Source organism: Telopea speciosissima, chromosome 11 (assembly GCF_018873765.1).
Source record: "Telopea speciosissima isolate NSW1024214 ecotype Mountain lineage chromosome 11, Tspe_v1, whole genome shotgun sequence".
In the NCBI taxonomy this organism is placed as follows: domain Eukaryota; kingdom Viridiplantae; phylum Streptophyta; class Magnoliopsida; order Proteales; family Proteaceae; genus Telopea; species Telopea speciosissima.
In genome coordinates, this window is record NC_057926.1 from 5639039 (window position 1) to 5653398 (window position 14360).

A 14360-nucleotide genomic window follows, 5' to 3' on the forward strand; every position below is an offset into this window, starting at 1 on the left:
TTTTATTTTTTTATTTTTTTTATTTTGGCAACATGGAGCGGTTTTCAGCTGGAAGATGAAGGGCTGCCAAAGCAAAAAATATACCAACATTGGTTTTTTCTCTTAGTTTGCTAAGTTTCCTTAGTCTGCTCTAGCATTTTGTGGCTAACTGTTGGGTTAGGGTGTTGTTGGAAATATATTTAAAATCGAGTTTCAAAATACCTTCTTCCCTTTTGAAAATTGGTTTTAGTGTTTTCCCTCCCAGAAGGTTTAAGAGGTTTTTTTTCTCTTGCAAGTCTTCTCATGTACAATACTTTTATGTGGGAAGTTTAGTCTCACATTGGAAGTGGATGATCATTAAGTGAGATTTATATATTGGAATGGGAATTATAAGGGCCGGATTCTTGAAGAGAGGTATCCCTCATCCCTCTTGTCTGGGGTTGGTTCAGAGTGCTTCAAGTCGGTTCGGATCAGACGAAGCATTAATGTATAAAATAAAAAAGAATGTTGGTTGGTCATGTGGTTCCTACGCCCAGACGCAGGGAGTGCGCAGAAAATTATCATCCAACCCTTCCTAAAATAAAAACCCCATCCGTGTGGATGCCCCTGTATGTGCTCTCATTGGTCCCCATGTTGGTCCAGGGGCTACACGACCAAGCACTAATCTCTTGCCCATATATAAAATATATTTTTTGTTCTGGACCAAATATGAATTTGGATTATTATTTTTGGCCGACGTTGGATAAGACTTTTCCAACGTCAGAGGTTCACATTACAGCACCGTTGGGGTTATTCCTGACGTCGGCACCAGTCACTCTTTGTCTAGTGTTAACGGGTCCTTTGTCGATGTTGTCAAATGCAAGCACCAACGTTAGCCCTTTCTATAGACATCGCCACCTTCACCGACTAGCTTAGCTCTCTGTTCAACACACGAGATATTTATTCCAACATCGTGGGAAGGATGCCTGTCGTTGTTCGGCATATAGACAACGTCGGCCATTCTGAAAACGCTGCCATCTAGTGTCCATTCCATGCTGGTAAAGACTAGTTTTTGGTGAGACACATATTTTGGGAAAAGTGCTTCCAAGGGGTTTCTTCTCCTCTATATATAGAGATCATTCTTGTCACTTAGAAGATAATTCTAAGAGCATTCTAAGGCATATTATTCTCTCTCACTTTGTGTGTTCACTCATATACAAAACAAACCTTTGTTTTTCTGTTTTAGTGATCATATCTTCTAGTGTTCTTTATTGAGTCTAAGCACAAGCATGTAGAACTCGAAGGAGTGCAGTAGCAGAGTTCACTGCTACTCGTGGAAGTCAAGGGGCTGTTTTTATCTTGGAGACACATTCGTACATCTTCCGGTTGCACCATAGGGGGACGTCCATGGTCTTTAGGACAATGTCAAGTGACGTGACTCAGCCCACATCAAACATTATCAGTCATAACAGCCTTCCATCTTGGCACCTACCATTATTACATGCAATCCTACACTTACCATCATTACATGCAATCCCATGCAATCCTACCTTACCATTATTCATCTTTCTATTATTGTATGTAATCTCTCTCAATCTCTATATTCTTTCAATCACATCTCTCTCTATATGGTAAAGGTGATTGAGTTTCCAATCTTGTGGATTCCTATCACCTCACCAATATATATGTACACTCATGTAATCTCCAAAGCTTTAAGGCAATAATATAAAAAATTCAATGCAATATGGTATCATGAGCCATTAAGCTCCAAAGAGCAAAATTCGATCCCCTCTCCCTCCCCAACGAATCTCTTTGGCCATGGCCTCTCCTGCCTCCTCTCCATCTCATACTCCCTCCCTTAGTCAAATCCTATCTCATAAGTCAACACCTAAGAATTATGTCTATTCGAAGACTCAAATAGTCCCTTATCTCAAAGGCCAAAAACTTTATCAGTCATAACCTTCCATCTTGGCACCTACCATTATTACATGCAATCCTACACTTACCATCATTACATGCAATCCCATGCAATCCTACCTTACTATTGTTTATCTTTCTAGTATTGTATGTAATCTCTCTCAATCTCTATATTCTTTCAATCACATCTCTCTCTATATGGTAAAGGTGATTGAGTTTCCAATCTTGTGGATTCCTATCACCTCACCTATATATATGTACACTCATGTAATCTCCAAAGCTTTAAGGCAATAATATAAAAAATTCAATCCAATATGGTATCAGAGCGGGCACGTTGGGCCTCCTCCACCCACGAAGACAGAGCCCAGAAGAGATACATTAATAAAGCAACTCATATAGTTCGTGATTTCAACATCTTTAAAGAAAGCTTAGGGAGTGATTATTGATATAGTTCAGATAAGTGGAAAGGTTCACTACTACTCGTGGAAGCCAAGGGGTTGTTTTTATCTTGGAGACACATTCGAACATCTTCCGGTTGCACCATAGGGGATGTCTATGGTCTCTAGGACAACGTCAAGTGACGTGACTCAGCACACATTGTACATTAATAAAGGAACCTTTGAAACGACATATAGTTCGTGATTTCAACATCTTTGAAGAAAGCTTAGGAGTGATAGTTGAATACAGTTCAAATAAGTCTTTAGTTATCTCAATTGTCTTATTTTTATAACAGCGACCTTGGTACATATGTATCCTTCTTCTTTTCCTAATTAGTATTTTTTTTTTCTTAAAAAAGAAAGAAAGAAAGAAATGTCACAACAATATAAGTTAATATGTGTAACATTTGCCCCGACTCTTGGTCGTGCTTTTCTTGTTTGAGGCTTTGAGAAGAATTGTAGTTTTACTCCCAAAGCGCGGAAAATCAATTCCTAAGTTTTCAATATATTTTTTAACTAACTTTAATTTGTTTGGGTGAAAAAATTGCAACATGTACCTGGAGAAAGATATGGACCTTTGTATAGCCACATAATCACTTTCTACTTCACATTTCCTTGATGATAGGTTCTAGTCAAGCCCAACGACACATTAAGTAAGTGTAGACCCACGTAGATCAGTGGTGCTCCGTAAAGATCACCTTATGTGGTTTTAATGATTAAAAAACACATCGACCATAACATACCTCATTGGAGAGAAAGACAAGGTAGTGGTTTTGATACAAGCGAATGCTAGGGAAAGGTGAAGGCTCCTCCCTACTTGGTTCATCAAGAAGACTAGGGTTTTGAGACAGTGAGAGAGGATTTTGAAGTATTCCCCTCCCTACCTGGTTCGTCAAGAAGATTAGGGTTTTCAAAGTCCCTCTTGAAGGCAACAAAGTCTCTCTTGAAACATGCTTCAAGGTAGGAATAATCTTTGAATTGTTGAGTAGGCTTTTTTTTATTATACTTGTAATCAATATCAGCAATAGAAAAATCAACAGCTGAGATGTTGTAACTTTTAGGGTTTTCTTTGTTTTCCTATTAAAGGACAATATATTCTCATCTTAATGGGAGTTATGAAATGATATTTTTTTTAAGGTTGCTACAAGCACTTCTCTTGAACCTAGTGGTGTTCACCTCAGAAACTTTGAAGTATTTTCTCTCCTTTCTAAAAGAGTAGGAACTTTATTCTTCACCTCCATCCTAGAAGAGAAGTAAGTCACTCTACCCTTCCCTCCATTCAAATTTTTTTGTTACACCTGTTGTCACTTCCAGTGCAAATTCTTTACCAAAGTAGTAGAGCCACATATCCTCTTTGATTTGCCGCTAGAATTAGGTCAAACTAACATGCATTAAGAAAATTAGCGACATTTTTTTGAAGTCACGTAAAGCTGCAAATTTTTGCACAACATTGTGTCGCTTTTTGTGTTTGTGTAAACTCACTCTCCTGATCTTTAGTTAAAGAAGCATAGGTGAGGCTACATCAGACTCTCGCTATAATGCTAGATCGATCTAGGTGTTTGCATAGCAACCTCTCAGATTGTAACCTATTATTGGAGTGTCTATGAAGAATACTCATGCTCATAAGGTCTGTTTTAACTTATGGTTCAAACCAATGGTTCAATGCTAACCCTAATTGACTCGTTGGTGCGTTGATTTGTACAGAAATATCGGAATCACACCAAGTGATTTACATAGTGATTCTCTGTTCACCACTACGGTGCATCAAGGTCATTTTACGAACACCTACATTTTGTTTAAGTATTTTAATAACGTTTTATGTACACTTTCACTTTGTTAAAATATTCTTAATTGCATACAAACAATGAATTATGGTTTATCTTTGTTGAGGTTGTAACCATTTAAGGAATCATTATTTGCTCCATTTCCTTGCCCGGTCCATTTCCCCAAGTTCCTCTAATAGGGGGATTGGAAATGACCACCCGAACACACTGCCCGAGTGGGGACCACTCCCCCCTATTAGAGGAATTTGGGAAAATGGAACAAATAATTTTCCCCAATTAAGTTTTGTTGAATTGAAGTTCCCTAGAAATACCACCCCAAAAGAATAGGGGAAAACAAAATCTGAATTCCAGACTGGAGTTAGCATCTAACACCAACAATCCACAATCCTTCAATCAAGTCAACCAAATAATAGAATATAAAAACAGGCTTGTAAAAAGAATTGAACAGAAAGAAGATAATGAAGAATTAAACTAACAGATCATAGCTTTAAAGGATCAATCAAAACTATGAGAAAAAAACACAACTCTAGAGCAGCCTTTTCTCTAATTTGAATTTCAACTAGTTGAAAGAAACGAACTAATTAAGAATGGAAGAGAATATTAGAGAAAATCCATAAATATTTAGATAGAATATTAAAGAAAATCCATAATATTTAGAATATTTCACAAAAGGTTATTTGAAGTCATGATCAAGGAACTGAGTTTCTAACTACTATTATGGAGAAAATTATCTCCTCCATTTCTTGTCCGGTCCATTTCCCTAAATCCCTTTAATAGGGGTGGACCCCACTCAGGCAGTGTGTTCAGACAGAGGGTGGGGTGATCATTTTCACCCCCTATTAGAGAAACTTGGGGAAATAGACCGAACAGAGAAATGAAGTAGATAATGATCTGTTTGTAACTACTAAAAGGGTGACCTTCTAGAAGTTTTCTAGGGTTGCACATCTTGTAATTAAATTTCTTTTTTCTTTTATGAAAATAATTAAATAGTTACTTTGAAGGCCCAGGATAGTTTAACTACTAAAAGTCTCTAATAGCTAATATATGGGACATCGATCAAGTTTAACCTTGATTAATGAAATTGTGATAGGTGTGAATGCCACTTTGATATATATGGACCACACACCTAGTAGTGTTATGGGTAAGAGATATCTAGAGAATAATATTGACAGTGTCACCTATCAATTTTCGAGGGTGAAGTCAACTTTCCCATCCACCGGGCAAGGTCGTTCACGTTCACGCGGAACTGAAAGCCAAAGCAAAGCCGAGACTTAATACCAACTATGGCGATATACTTTGAACATCCAAGTACACGAACGTTAGCTATCACAAACAAGTCTTGTTCTTCGATTATGGATATTCTGTCTCTTTCCTCTCTCCATTCACTTCTTCTAGAAAAGTATTATTAGGTGAGCTATGTTTTCTCTTGGATATTATAGATATTTCCCCTCTATTATTATTATTTGTTTTTTTTTTCTTTTCTTATTTGACTTTCAACGAATTGTTTAAGGGTAACTTGAGGGCTAGTGGCTCTGCCCAATGAAGAGGGTGGGATGAGGAGGGCATGAGGGTCATTTCCATGTAGGTGAGAGAGAGACTTAGGCTGGGCACAGTGCCGACGTGCCAGCTTTACCAATTGTTTATAACAAGATTTTCCTCTTCGGATACACACGATAAAAAAAGGGCATACCCATTACTTGCTAGGTAAGGGGAGGGTCATAATGTACGCAATCTTACCCCGCTTCGCAAAGAGATTGTTTCCAGAGACTGAACGCGTGACCACTTAGTCACAATGGAGCAACCTTACCATTGCACCAAGGTCCACCCTCCTCTTGGGATACATACATGGTTCTAAGTATCGGTATCGTATCACCTGATACAAACGATACATGCTGGTTTTGCTAGTTACCAATGTCGATATCGTATCGGTAGCATGGTACGGACAAGGGGTAAGATGGTCAGAAAACTCATTTTCTAAAAAATTCAAGGATAATTTTGTCCGATACAACCGATTCTGGCCAATACCGTGTCAATATCGTATCGGTTTTCCAGGTTGTTGATACCCATTCCAATACCATACACTAAAACCATGGATATATACGATGTTTCAATAAATGTTTGTCCTTTACCAAGAAATAAATAAATGTTTGACAGAGAGAAGAGAGATCGAGAGAGTACCTAGTAATGAAGATGGAAGACGGATATAAAGGTCTCGACCACCCGAAGAGTACTGCTGAACGTCAATCAACTCCGTGGTAATAGAAACAAGAAAAAATATGGAAGAGAAGAAAGCAGAGTTCTCACTCTTGAAATATTGCCGAAGCCCATCTCAAAAGCTGCTCATGATGCCTTGCTAGGAATGATAAGATTCAGAGTTCCTATCTCCCTTACCATCTTGAATATCTTCCGGTTAAAGTTTGTATATAAGTCTGATTAACCCAATTTTGGACTAATGGTCAACCAATAACGAAGAACATAAGGAATGCCCATGTTTAGCCTACGAGGCCCGATTAACTAAATGATGCGAAAACTATATAATTGGTGGGGATTGATTGTACCCAACCGGTCCACCCCTATGGCTATGTTTGGTTGCCAAGAAAAGAAAAAGAAAAAAATTGATTTAGAATAAAGATATAGACATATAAATCAATCATTGCACCATCATGATTTTTGTCACGGGTTCAAATCTATGGAAACAGTCTCTTTGCAAAGCAAAGGTAAGATTACATACATTATGACCCTATCTAGACCATGCAGTGGCGGGAGCCCTGTGCGCTCGTACATCTTTTTTTTTTGGACATCCATATATAGTCTTATAGGGAAGAGTTAGTTGAAGAAAAGTAATTACATCAATTGCTATATGTAGGATGGGCATTTCTACCTTTCCTGAGTACAGAGCGATCATTTCGACCCTATATATTTGGGAGTAGTACTCTGCATGCTCCCCCACAAAAATCCATTTTTTTTGAGGACTGCAAGGGTAAATCCATCCAGTCCAGATCAATATCGAATCAATACTGATACCAATTCCAATTATTAAAACCTTGCTCCCAAAGGAAAGGAATCTTCATGTAGGCAAAGTGATTTTTCACTATTACATGACATGTATCAATGAAGAAGTAAAAAATTAACAAATTAATTATGAAATATATTCTTAACACGTGTTATATATACAGTGTATGTAAAGTGATTTATTCGTCACTTCACGTATGTGGAGATTCCCTGGACTCAAAACTCCAACCTCTTGTTCTAGGGATTCCTAAAGCTCGGCAGTGCGGCAGTGCTAGGTGGAGATGCCGGCACATGGCAGCTCGGACATCCAACACTCCGAGCTCAACATAGCACACCGTTGGATGTTCGAGCTGCCACATGTCAGCATCTCTACATAGCACTGCCGCACTACCGAGCTTTAGGGAATTGGAGAGGATAATTTTCCTTCTTCTAGATGACATCTTTCTCCCAATCCAATTGAAGGATTCTATGTGACGAGTTAATAATAGGTTTTCCAACAGATGATAATGGCTTTGTTGACGATCTTGCTAGGAGAGGCCTATCTATTACGTATAAGATAGTTTAGTCTTTATCAATTCCTTGGCTTCTTCATCTTTGTCCAAAAGAAACTTCAGCCAATAAGATTCTCTTGACCCAAAAGGAAAAAAAAAAAAAAATTAGGATTTCTCTTCATGCCTTGACTGGTGGGTAAAACACAGCCTTAGTTAGATCATGGTTTTAGTGCACGGTATCAGAATGGATATCGGTAACTTGCAAAACCAAAATGATACTGTTGCATCAAGAACTGTGCTGGAGCGATCTGTTCCTGCGATGCAGAATTAGCAAGAGAGGGCTGGACTGTGTCGGTGTCTCCACTCCGATGTTTAAGTCAGAACTCTTAGCAACAGATAATGATAATTGAAATCAGATGATCATGGAAGGAATTTACCCAGTTATTTATAGGCTAGGAGTGAAGCATTGTGAGTAGAATTGTGCTCCATTAGGAAAGGAGAGTCATGGGCGTGAAGTGAGAGATTTTAGGAGTAATTCTAGGGATAGTGTTGATCCCTTGATTCTCTTGCGCTTTATTAGGCGCCATGTGGGCGATAATCTCAGGCCACAGTGATTCGTGACGTGTCCTCTTTTATCAGTGTGGTGCTCGGGTTGCCTGGATAAGGTCGTCCCCCTCCTTCTACAGGATGGTCCAGATTCTTGATCAAGTCGTGCTCTAAGGAGGACTCGACCAGCGACCCCTCGCTACCGTGACGATGTCTGGCCTTGTTTGTATGTCCTTTGAGATCGGGCTTGCGCCCGGGTCCTGCTTTTTACGTACGGATAGGGTCAGCTCGCGCTCGTCCTGCCCGGCCTCAGCTCTGTTGTTGGTGAAGCCTGATTTGGTCCAAAAAGTGCGATTGAGACCTTCGGAGGGCCGTTTCGACCTTGAAACGACCTTGGAATGCCGAAAAATGGTGGGACTTGGAGTTGTGTTGGGCTCGTCGAGATCTTCGAAATGAGTACTTTTGAGCCATGTGTTATGTTTTGGTCCAGCTCAGGTTTTTTGGCAATTTTTGGGCTAGGGGCATTTGTGTACTTTCTGGGGTTAGGGTTTTCTTATATATTGTTCTTATCTCTTTGAGAGAGGGTTATGAGGGTTTGTAACATTTCCAGAGAAAATACGTGAAACCTATTCTACTGCTCGGCCGTGGACGTAGCTTCCATCTTGGAGGTGAACCACGTAAATCTCTGTGTTGTGCGTTGTGTGTGCTCTCTCTATTTTCGTTTTTCTTCTGCAAATCGCCATTATAGGCGTTGTTTTCTTAACAAGCTCATCCCCTGATGTACGTGTTGGTCTTTTATTGGTTGACGTTTCTTGACATATCAGATACCAATACGGTATCAACTTGGATCGACTGTATCAGACAAAATTACTCGAGAATGAATATTTAACTCTTTACCTGTTTTGGGGAAGATGAGTTGCAGGTTTTTTTTTTTTTTCTTGGAGGGGCATTTTTGTTACTTTACCTTTTGATTTTAACAGTGTTAGTCATAAACTGACGGAATGGGTTTATTTGTTACCATTTATAAACCTCAGGGGGGTATGCAGAATTTTCCAAAACTGGGGGGTAAAATCATCCTTTCGTCAAACCTCAGGGGTGGTATGTGTAAACTACCCTAGTAAAAACTGCATCGTGACACAAAGTATTGATCTTCAAAAGGTGGTTCAGCAAAGGCTATGGCCAAAGAGAACGAGTTGGAGATGGAAAGATCGGGGATCATTTGGTTCAAACATCATACTTCTTTCACATTCAAGCCATGCTTGGCGGCATACTCAAGCCCTGCGAGAATTCCAAAGGTTTCTGGTTCCAAAATATGATGACACTTCTTTAGCCAACCTGCAGCAATGGAAATAAGATTTCCTTCTAACAAAAAATAGTAAGTCCATCCAGCCGTAGTTATGTCTGTGGCCTGAGATCCTGCACAAATTAAAATAGGGAAATTGAAAATAGGTAAAGGGTTAACAGAAGTCACAGTTATCACCTCCTCTAGTGGAGAATATACCTCATGGGATGAAATGGAGGGGGGGGGGGATAAACCTAAATCCCTAATCCAACGACCAATGTTCTCCAAGGTCTTAATAGGGTTCGGCTTCTCTAAGCCTTTTACAACCTTGTTTCTAGAATTCCAAATAAAGTAACAGGTAATAATAAAAACACCAAAAAACTAGTTCAAAGAGAGTTTATCAAGTTTCCGATAGAGAAAGGTGGTCATACAGAAGTGATCGAATGAAGGATGAGAGAGAAACTCAGTTCTTAATCCCAAAGGGTCAGCAGCCAAACATGCTTAACCCAATCACATGAAAAGAAGATGTGCTAGTATGATTCAATACATGCCATAGAAAGCACAATGTGTGTCGATCAGAATCCATTTTGATAGAGTTGCCTTGATGGGAAGTCATGCATACAAGACACGCCAAAAAAACAATTTATACTTGGGATGAAGATTAAGCTTCCAAAAAATCTTCCACCAGGAAGAGTGGTTTAAGTCATGGACATAGGATAAATGTAAAATGGATTTGGCAACAAGTTTGGTTCTAAATCGACCATCTTTAACTAGAGTACACCACCAACTATCATCAAAATCGGATAAATTTAGATTCAAAATATTAACTAAAAACGTCAAAGGAACAGAAGATGCAACTAATTTACTATTCCATTCGGAGTTAATCGTGAAATTAAAAACCTTAACCTGTTGTTGGGACCCCATGGATAGAAGGACGAATGGTGAAGCCTAGAATAGAAGGGATCCAGGGGTCAATCCTGAAGAAAGTATCCTTACCATTCCCAATCCTCCGTACTGCAATCTTCCTTAATCTTGGAATAATAGAAGTAATATTGTTCCAAGTCCAAGAACCTTTTTTCAAAGAAGTTTTCGCATCAAATAAAGAAGAATGCAGGAAATATCTTCCCTTAAGAACTTTAGCCCAAAGTGAAGATTTATCAGATAACTGCCTCCAACCCAAACTCATAAGGAAAGCCTTATTATGAGTCACAGTTTTTCTAAACCCTAGCCCACCTTTAGATCTGGGGAGGCACAATTTATCCCAAGCAATAAGAGTGCATTTTTTCTTAGCACTAGAATTCCCAAGCCAAAAATATAGGCAGATCGAGTCAAGACTGCAACAAATCTGAAGAGGAAATGCAAAACAATTCATAAGAAATGCAATGGTAGAAGCCAAAACAGATTGAATTAATACACTTCTACTAGTATAAGAGAGGAAATTTGATTTCCAAGAAGCTAATTTGTTACGAACCCTCTAAAAAAATAGAACTCAACTCCTTAACTTTGGATCTATAGTGAAACAGTTGAGTACCCAAATAAGATGATTTCTTAGACATTTCATTAATACCAATAACAGAGCAAAGAGAAGCTCTCTCAGAATGAGAAACATTACAACTGAAATGCAACCCATTTTTGGCAAAATTAATTTTCTGACCAGACAAGTCTGAGACTGGTCAAAGATAGCCGTAATAGTGAGAAGGTCTTCAGAAGTAGCCCTACAAAAAATAAAAATGTCGTCTGCAAAAAGAAGGTGAGAAACCTCAGGAGTAGAATGAGCAATCTTGATTCCCTTAAATAAATTGACTCTCGATAAGCAGAGAGCAACCTAGAATGGACGTCCTTAGCTATAATGAAGAGATACAGACTAAGAGGGCATCCTTGATGAATACCACGAGTAACCTGAAAGAGGGAGGGCACCCTTGTCTCTTTTATTTTCATAAACACCCTTCTTCTATTTTTCACCTTATAAAGGCAATAATGGGACAAATGGTTGCCTCTAACGTGTATGTGCACCTCTACGTGTAGAGGAAATGAACTCTGAACTCTAAAGTTTGTAACATATTCAAGGGGGTGGGGGAGATAGAGGATGGCGCCTTTGCACCTACGTTTAAGAGGTAATCACATGTCCCATTTTTGCTATTTATAAGGGGAGGAGGGGTATTAAAGAAAACAATAAGGACAAGTGGTTACCTCTCACAAGAATATTCACCTGCACGTACGTGTAGATGATCCATTCTCGAGGATATAGCGGTGTCAAAAGCTGGCTAGCACCAATAAGTATTGTTGGAATTGGTCGAAAAAGCTTGAAATCTGACAAATTGGTTAGTAAACGCCAGGCAAAGATCGATTAATATTTGGTTGTTCTCAGTGTTTGGTTGTAGTCTGACTCACACCAATAGTTGAACGGTTAAAGTTAGTTTACAGTCTGATTAACCCAATTATGGACTAATAGCCAATCAATAATGAATATAAACAATGCCCATGCTTAGGCTATGAGACCCGATTAATTAAACGAGGTGAAACCTAAATTGGTGGGGACTGATTATACCCAATAGATTCACCCATAAGGCTACGTTTGGATGTCAAGAAAAGAAAAAACATATTGGGACAAAAATCCTGATGGTGGATTGATTTATGTGTCTATATCTCTATTCTAATTCAAATTTTTTATTTTCTTTCTTGACATCCAAACATAGCCTTAAAGGGCAGAGTTAGTTGAAGAAAAGCAATTACATCAATTGTAATGTGTAGGGTAAAAAATAAATTATTGACTCCTTCCATGTTGATCGGTACCTCCAATTCTCCAAGATTCATGTTTGGTATTAAAGTGTTAGAGGGATGATCAAAACTCTTCCAAAGTGACCAATTTTGTTCACAATCACACACTCATAAGCACACACAAGTTTAACGTGGTTCAGCCATGGCTGCCTACATCCACGATCATAAAACCCCTTGTTTATTTTTTTTCTGGGGTGTGTATCTCATTCTTAAATAGAGTAGTGTTACATACAAGATTACACATAAAATCACGGTTCCCAGATTTATACGGATTACATAATCCTAATCGATCTCCTTCCATAGAGGAGAGAACTCCTTCAGTAATAGGACTCCTTTCTATAACCGGAAAGGCACAGCTTGCCCTCTTAGGCGAATGACCTGGCATCCTTATATGATCCTCTTCAGCTTGTGACGTAGTTGGTTCAACACTCCCCCTCCAAGTTGGAGCGAAAATGTCCTCTGAGGTCAACTTGGACAGAATGCTCTTGAACATTCCCTTAGGCAAAGCCTTGGTAAACACATCTGCGAGCTGATCAGTGCTCCTAATGTACGGCGTCTCAATAGTCTTATCTTGAACCTTCTCTCTGACAAAATGGCAGTCAAGTTTTATGTGTTTTGTCCTCTCATGAAAGACATGATTGGACGCAATACTGGAGGCAATATGAGTAGCAGCTTGATTGTCACAAAAGAGTTTCATAGGAGCTTGGAAAGATTGGAATCCCAATTCTCGTAACAACAGGTGAAGCCAAACTAACTCGCTAGTAGCAACAGCCATTGCCCTGTATTCCGCCCAGCACTTGAATATGCAACAACACTTTGTTTCTTACTTTTCCATGAGACAAGATTTCCTCCCACAAAGGTACAAAAACCTGTAGTTGATCTTCTGTCAATAGGGTTTCCTGCCCAGTTAGCACCGACGTACCCTACAACTTTAGTATCTCCATTCCTCCCCATCAATATACCTCTTCTAGGACAAGATTTGACATAACTCAATATGCGATTAACAAGATTCATATTCCCTTTTGTAGGGGCATGCATGAACTGACTGATATAACTGACGGCATATGTGATATTCACATATGCTGGTCGTGTAATAGTTAAATATATTAACCTACCCCCAAGTCTCTGAAAACGACCAACATTAGGTAATGGAGTTGAGTCATCAAGAAACTTACTGTTGTAGTCCATAGGAGAATCCACGGGTTTAGCTCCCATCTTCCTTGTTTCCTTCAACAGGTCCAAAGCATACTTTCTTTGAGAGATGAACAGTCCCTTGTTAGAGCTAGCAACTTCTATCCCGAGGAAATACCTCAATTTCCCAAGATCCTTGATGTCAAACTTCTCTTTCAAGTGTTGTTTCAGATTAGTGATTTCATGATGATTATCACTAGTAATGACAATGTCATCCACGCAGACCAATACAGCCACAGTTCCTTTGGGTATCCTCTTAACAAACATTGAGGAATCACATTCACATTTTTTGAATCCAAAATTTAGTAGGGATTTTTCAATGCTTTGGTTTTCCACTTGACAAACTCCATTATTACTGACACTCACATATGAACAAGGGACCTTGGGACCTACATAGACCATTTATCGATTATATGGACTAAATAGATGACATACTACATTGACCACAAAACCTCGACCAACTATATAAGTAAATGACCAAAAAGACCATGTTGGAATTATTTATTCATTCCACCCAAAAAAAAAAATTATTTATTCATTTCTTTTAGCTTTCATAATCTATTTATATTAGATGCAGAGACCACATAAGAAAGGGTTCTAAATTGATAATTCTGACCATATGATTGCAACTTATGAATCGTCCAATACTGATTACCGTTTGAATCGGCGAATCCGATGCTGGATTCGATTTTTGAAACCATGGGTTATATAGGTCAAAGGATCGATTCTTGGAGTTTGAAAATTAAATATAATATTTTTCCTTCTAATAAAAAGAAGGGGACTTTAGTATCCGAGCTGGCGATCCGCGTTTAACTTTCAAAACAAATTTGAACCGTAGAACATTTGAAACACCAACGGCCAAGATTCCTTCATACATCCCACCACAATTTTGAACTTCTACAAAAGCCACCCAAATCTTGGTTTCCAACATTCAAAAGCTTTTCCCTTTAATTTCAGTTATCGA

The 14360-nt window shown here is 38.8% G+C and overlaps 1 protein-coding gene across 1 annotated transcript; it reads right to left on the reverse strand.

Annotated features, from left to right (window-relative positions):
- Positions 1-12955: 12955 nt before the first annotated feature.
- On the reverse strand, positions 12956-13798 carry LOC122644706 (uncharacterized mitochondrial protein AtMg00810-like). Its single transcript, XM_043838100.1, has one exon. It carries the CDS (start codon positions 13796-13798, stop codon positions 12956-12958), a length of 843 nt encoding a protein of 280 aa, XP_043694035.1.
- Between the last annotated feature and the right edge of the window lie 562 nt (positions 13799-14360).

Coding starts and splice junctions, on each gene's coding strand:
- LOC122644706 (XM_043838100.1), bottom strand. CDS start 13,798: ATGGTCTATGTAGGTCCCAAGGTCCCTTGTTCATATGTGAGTGTCAGT.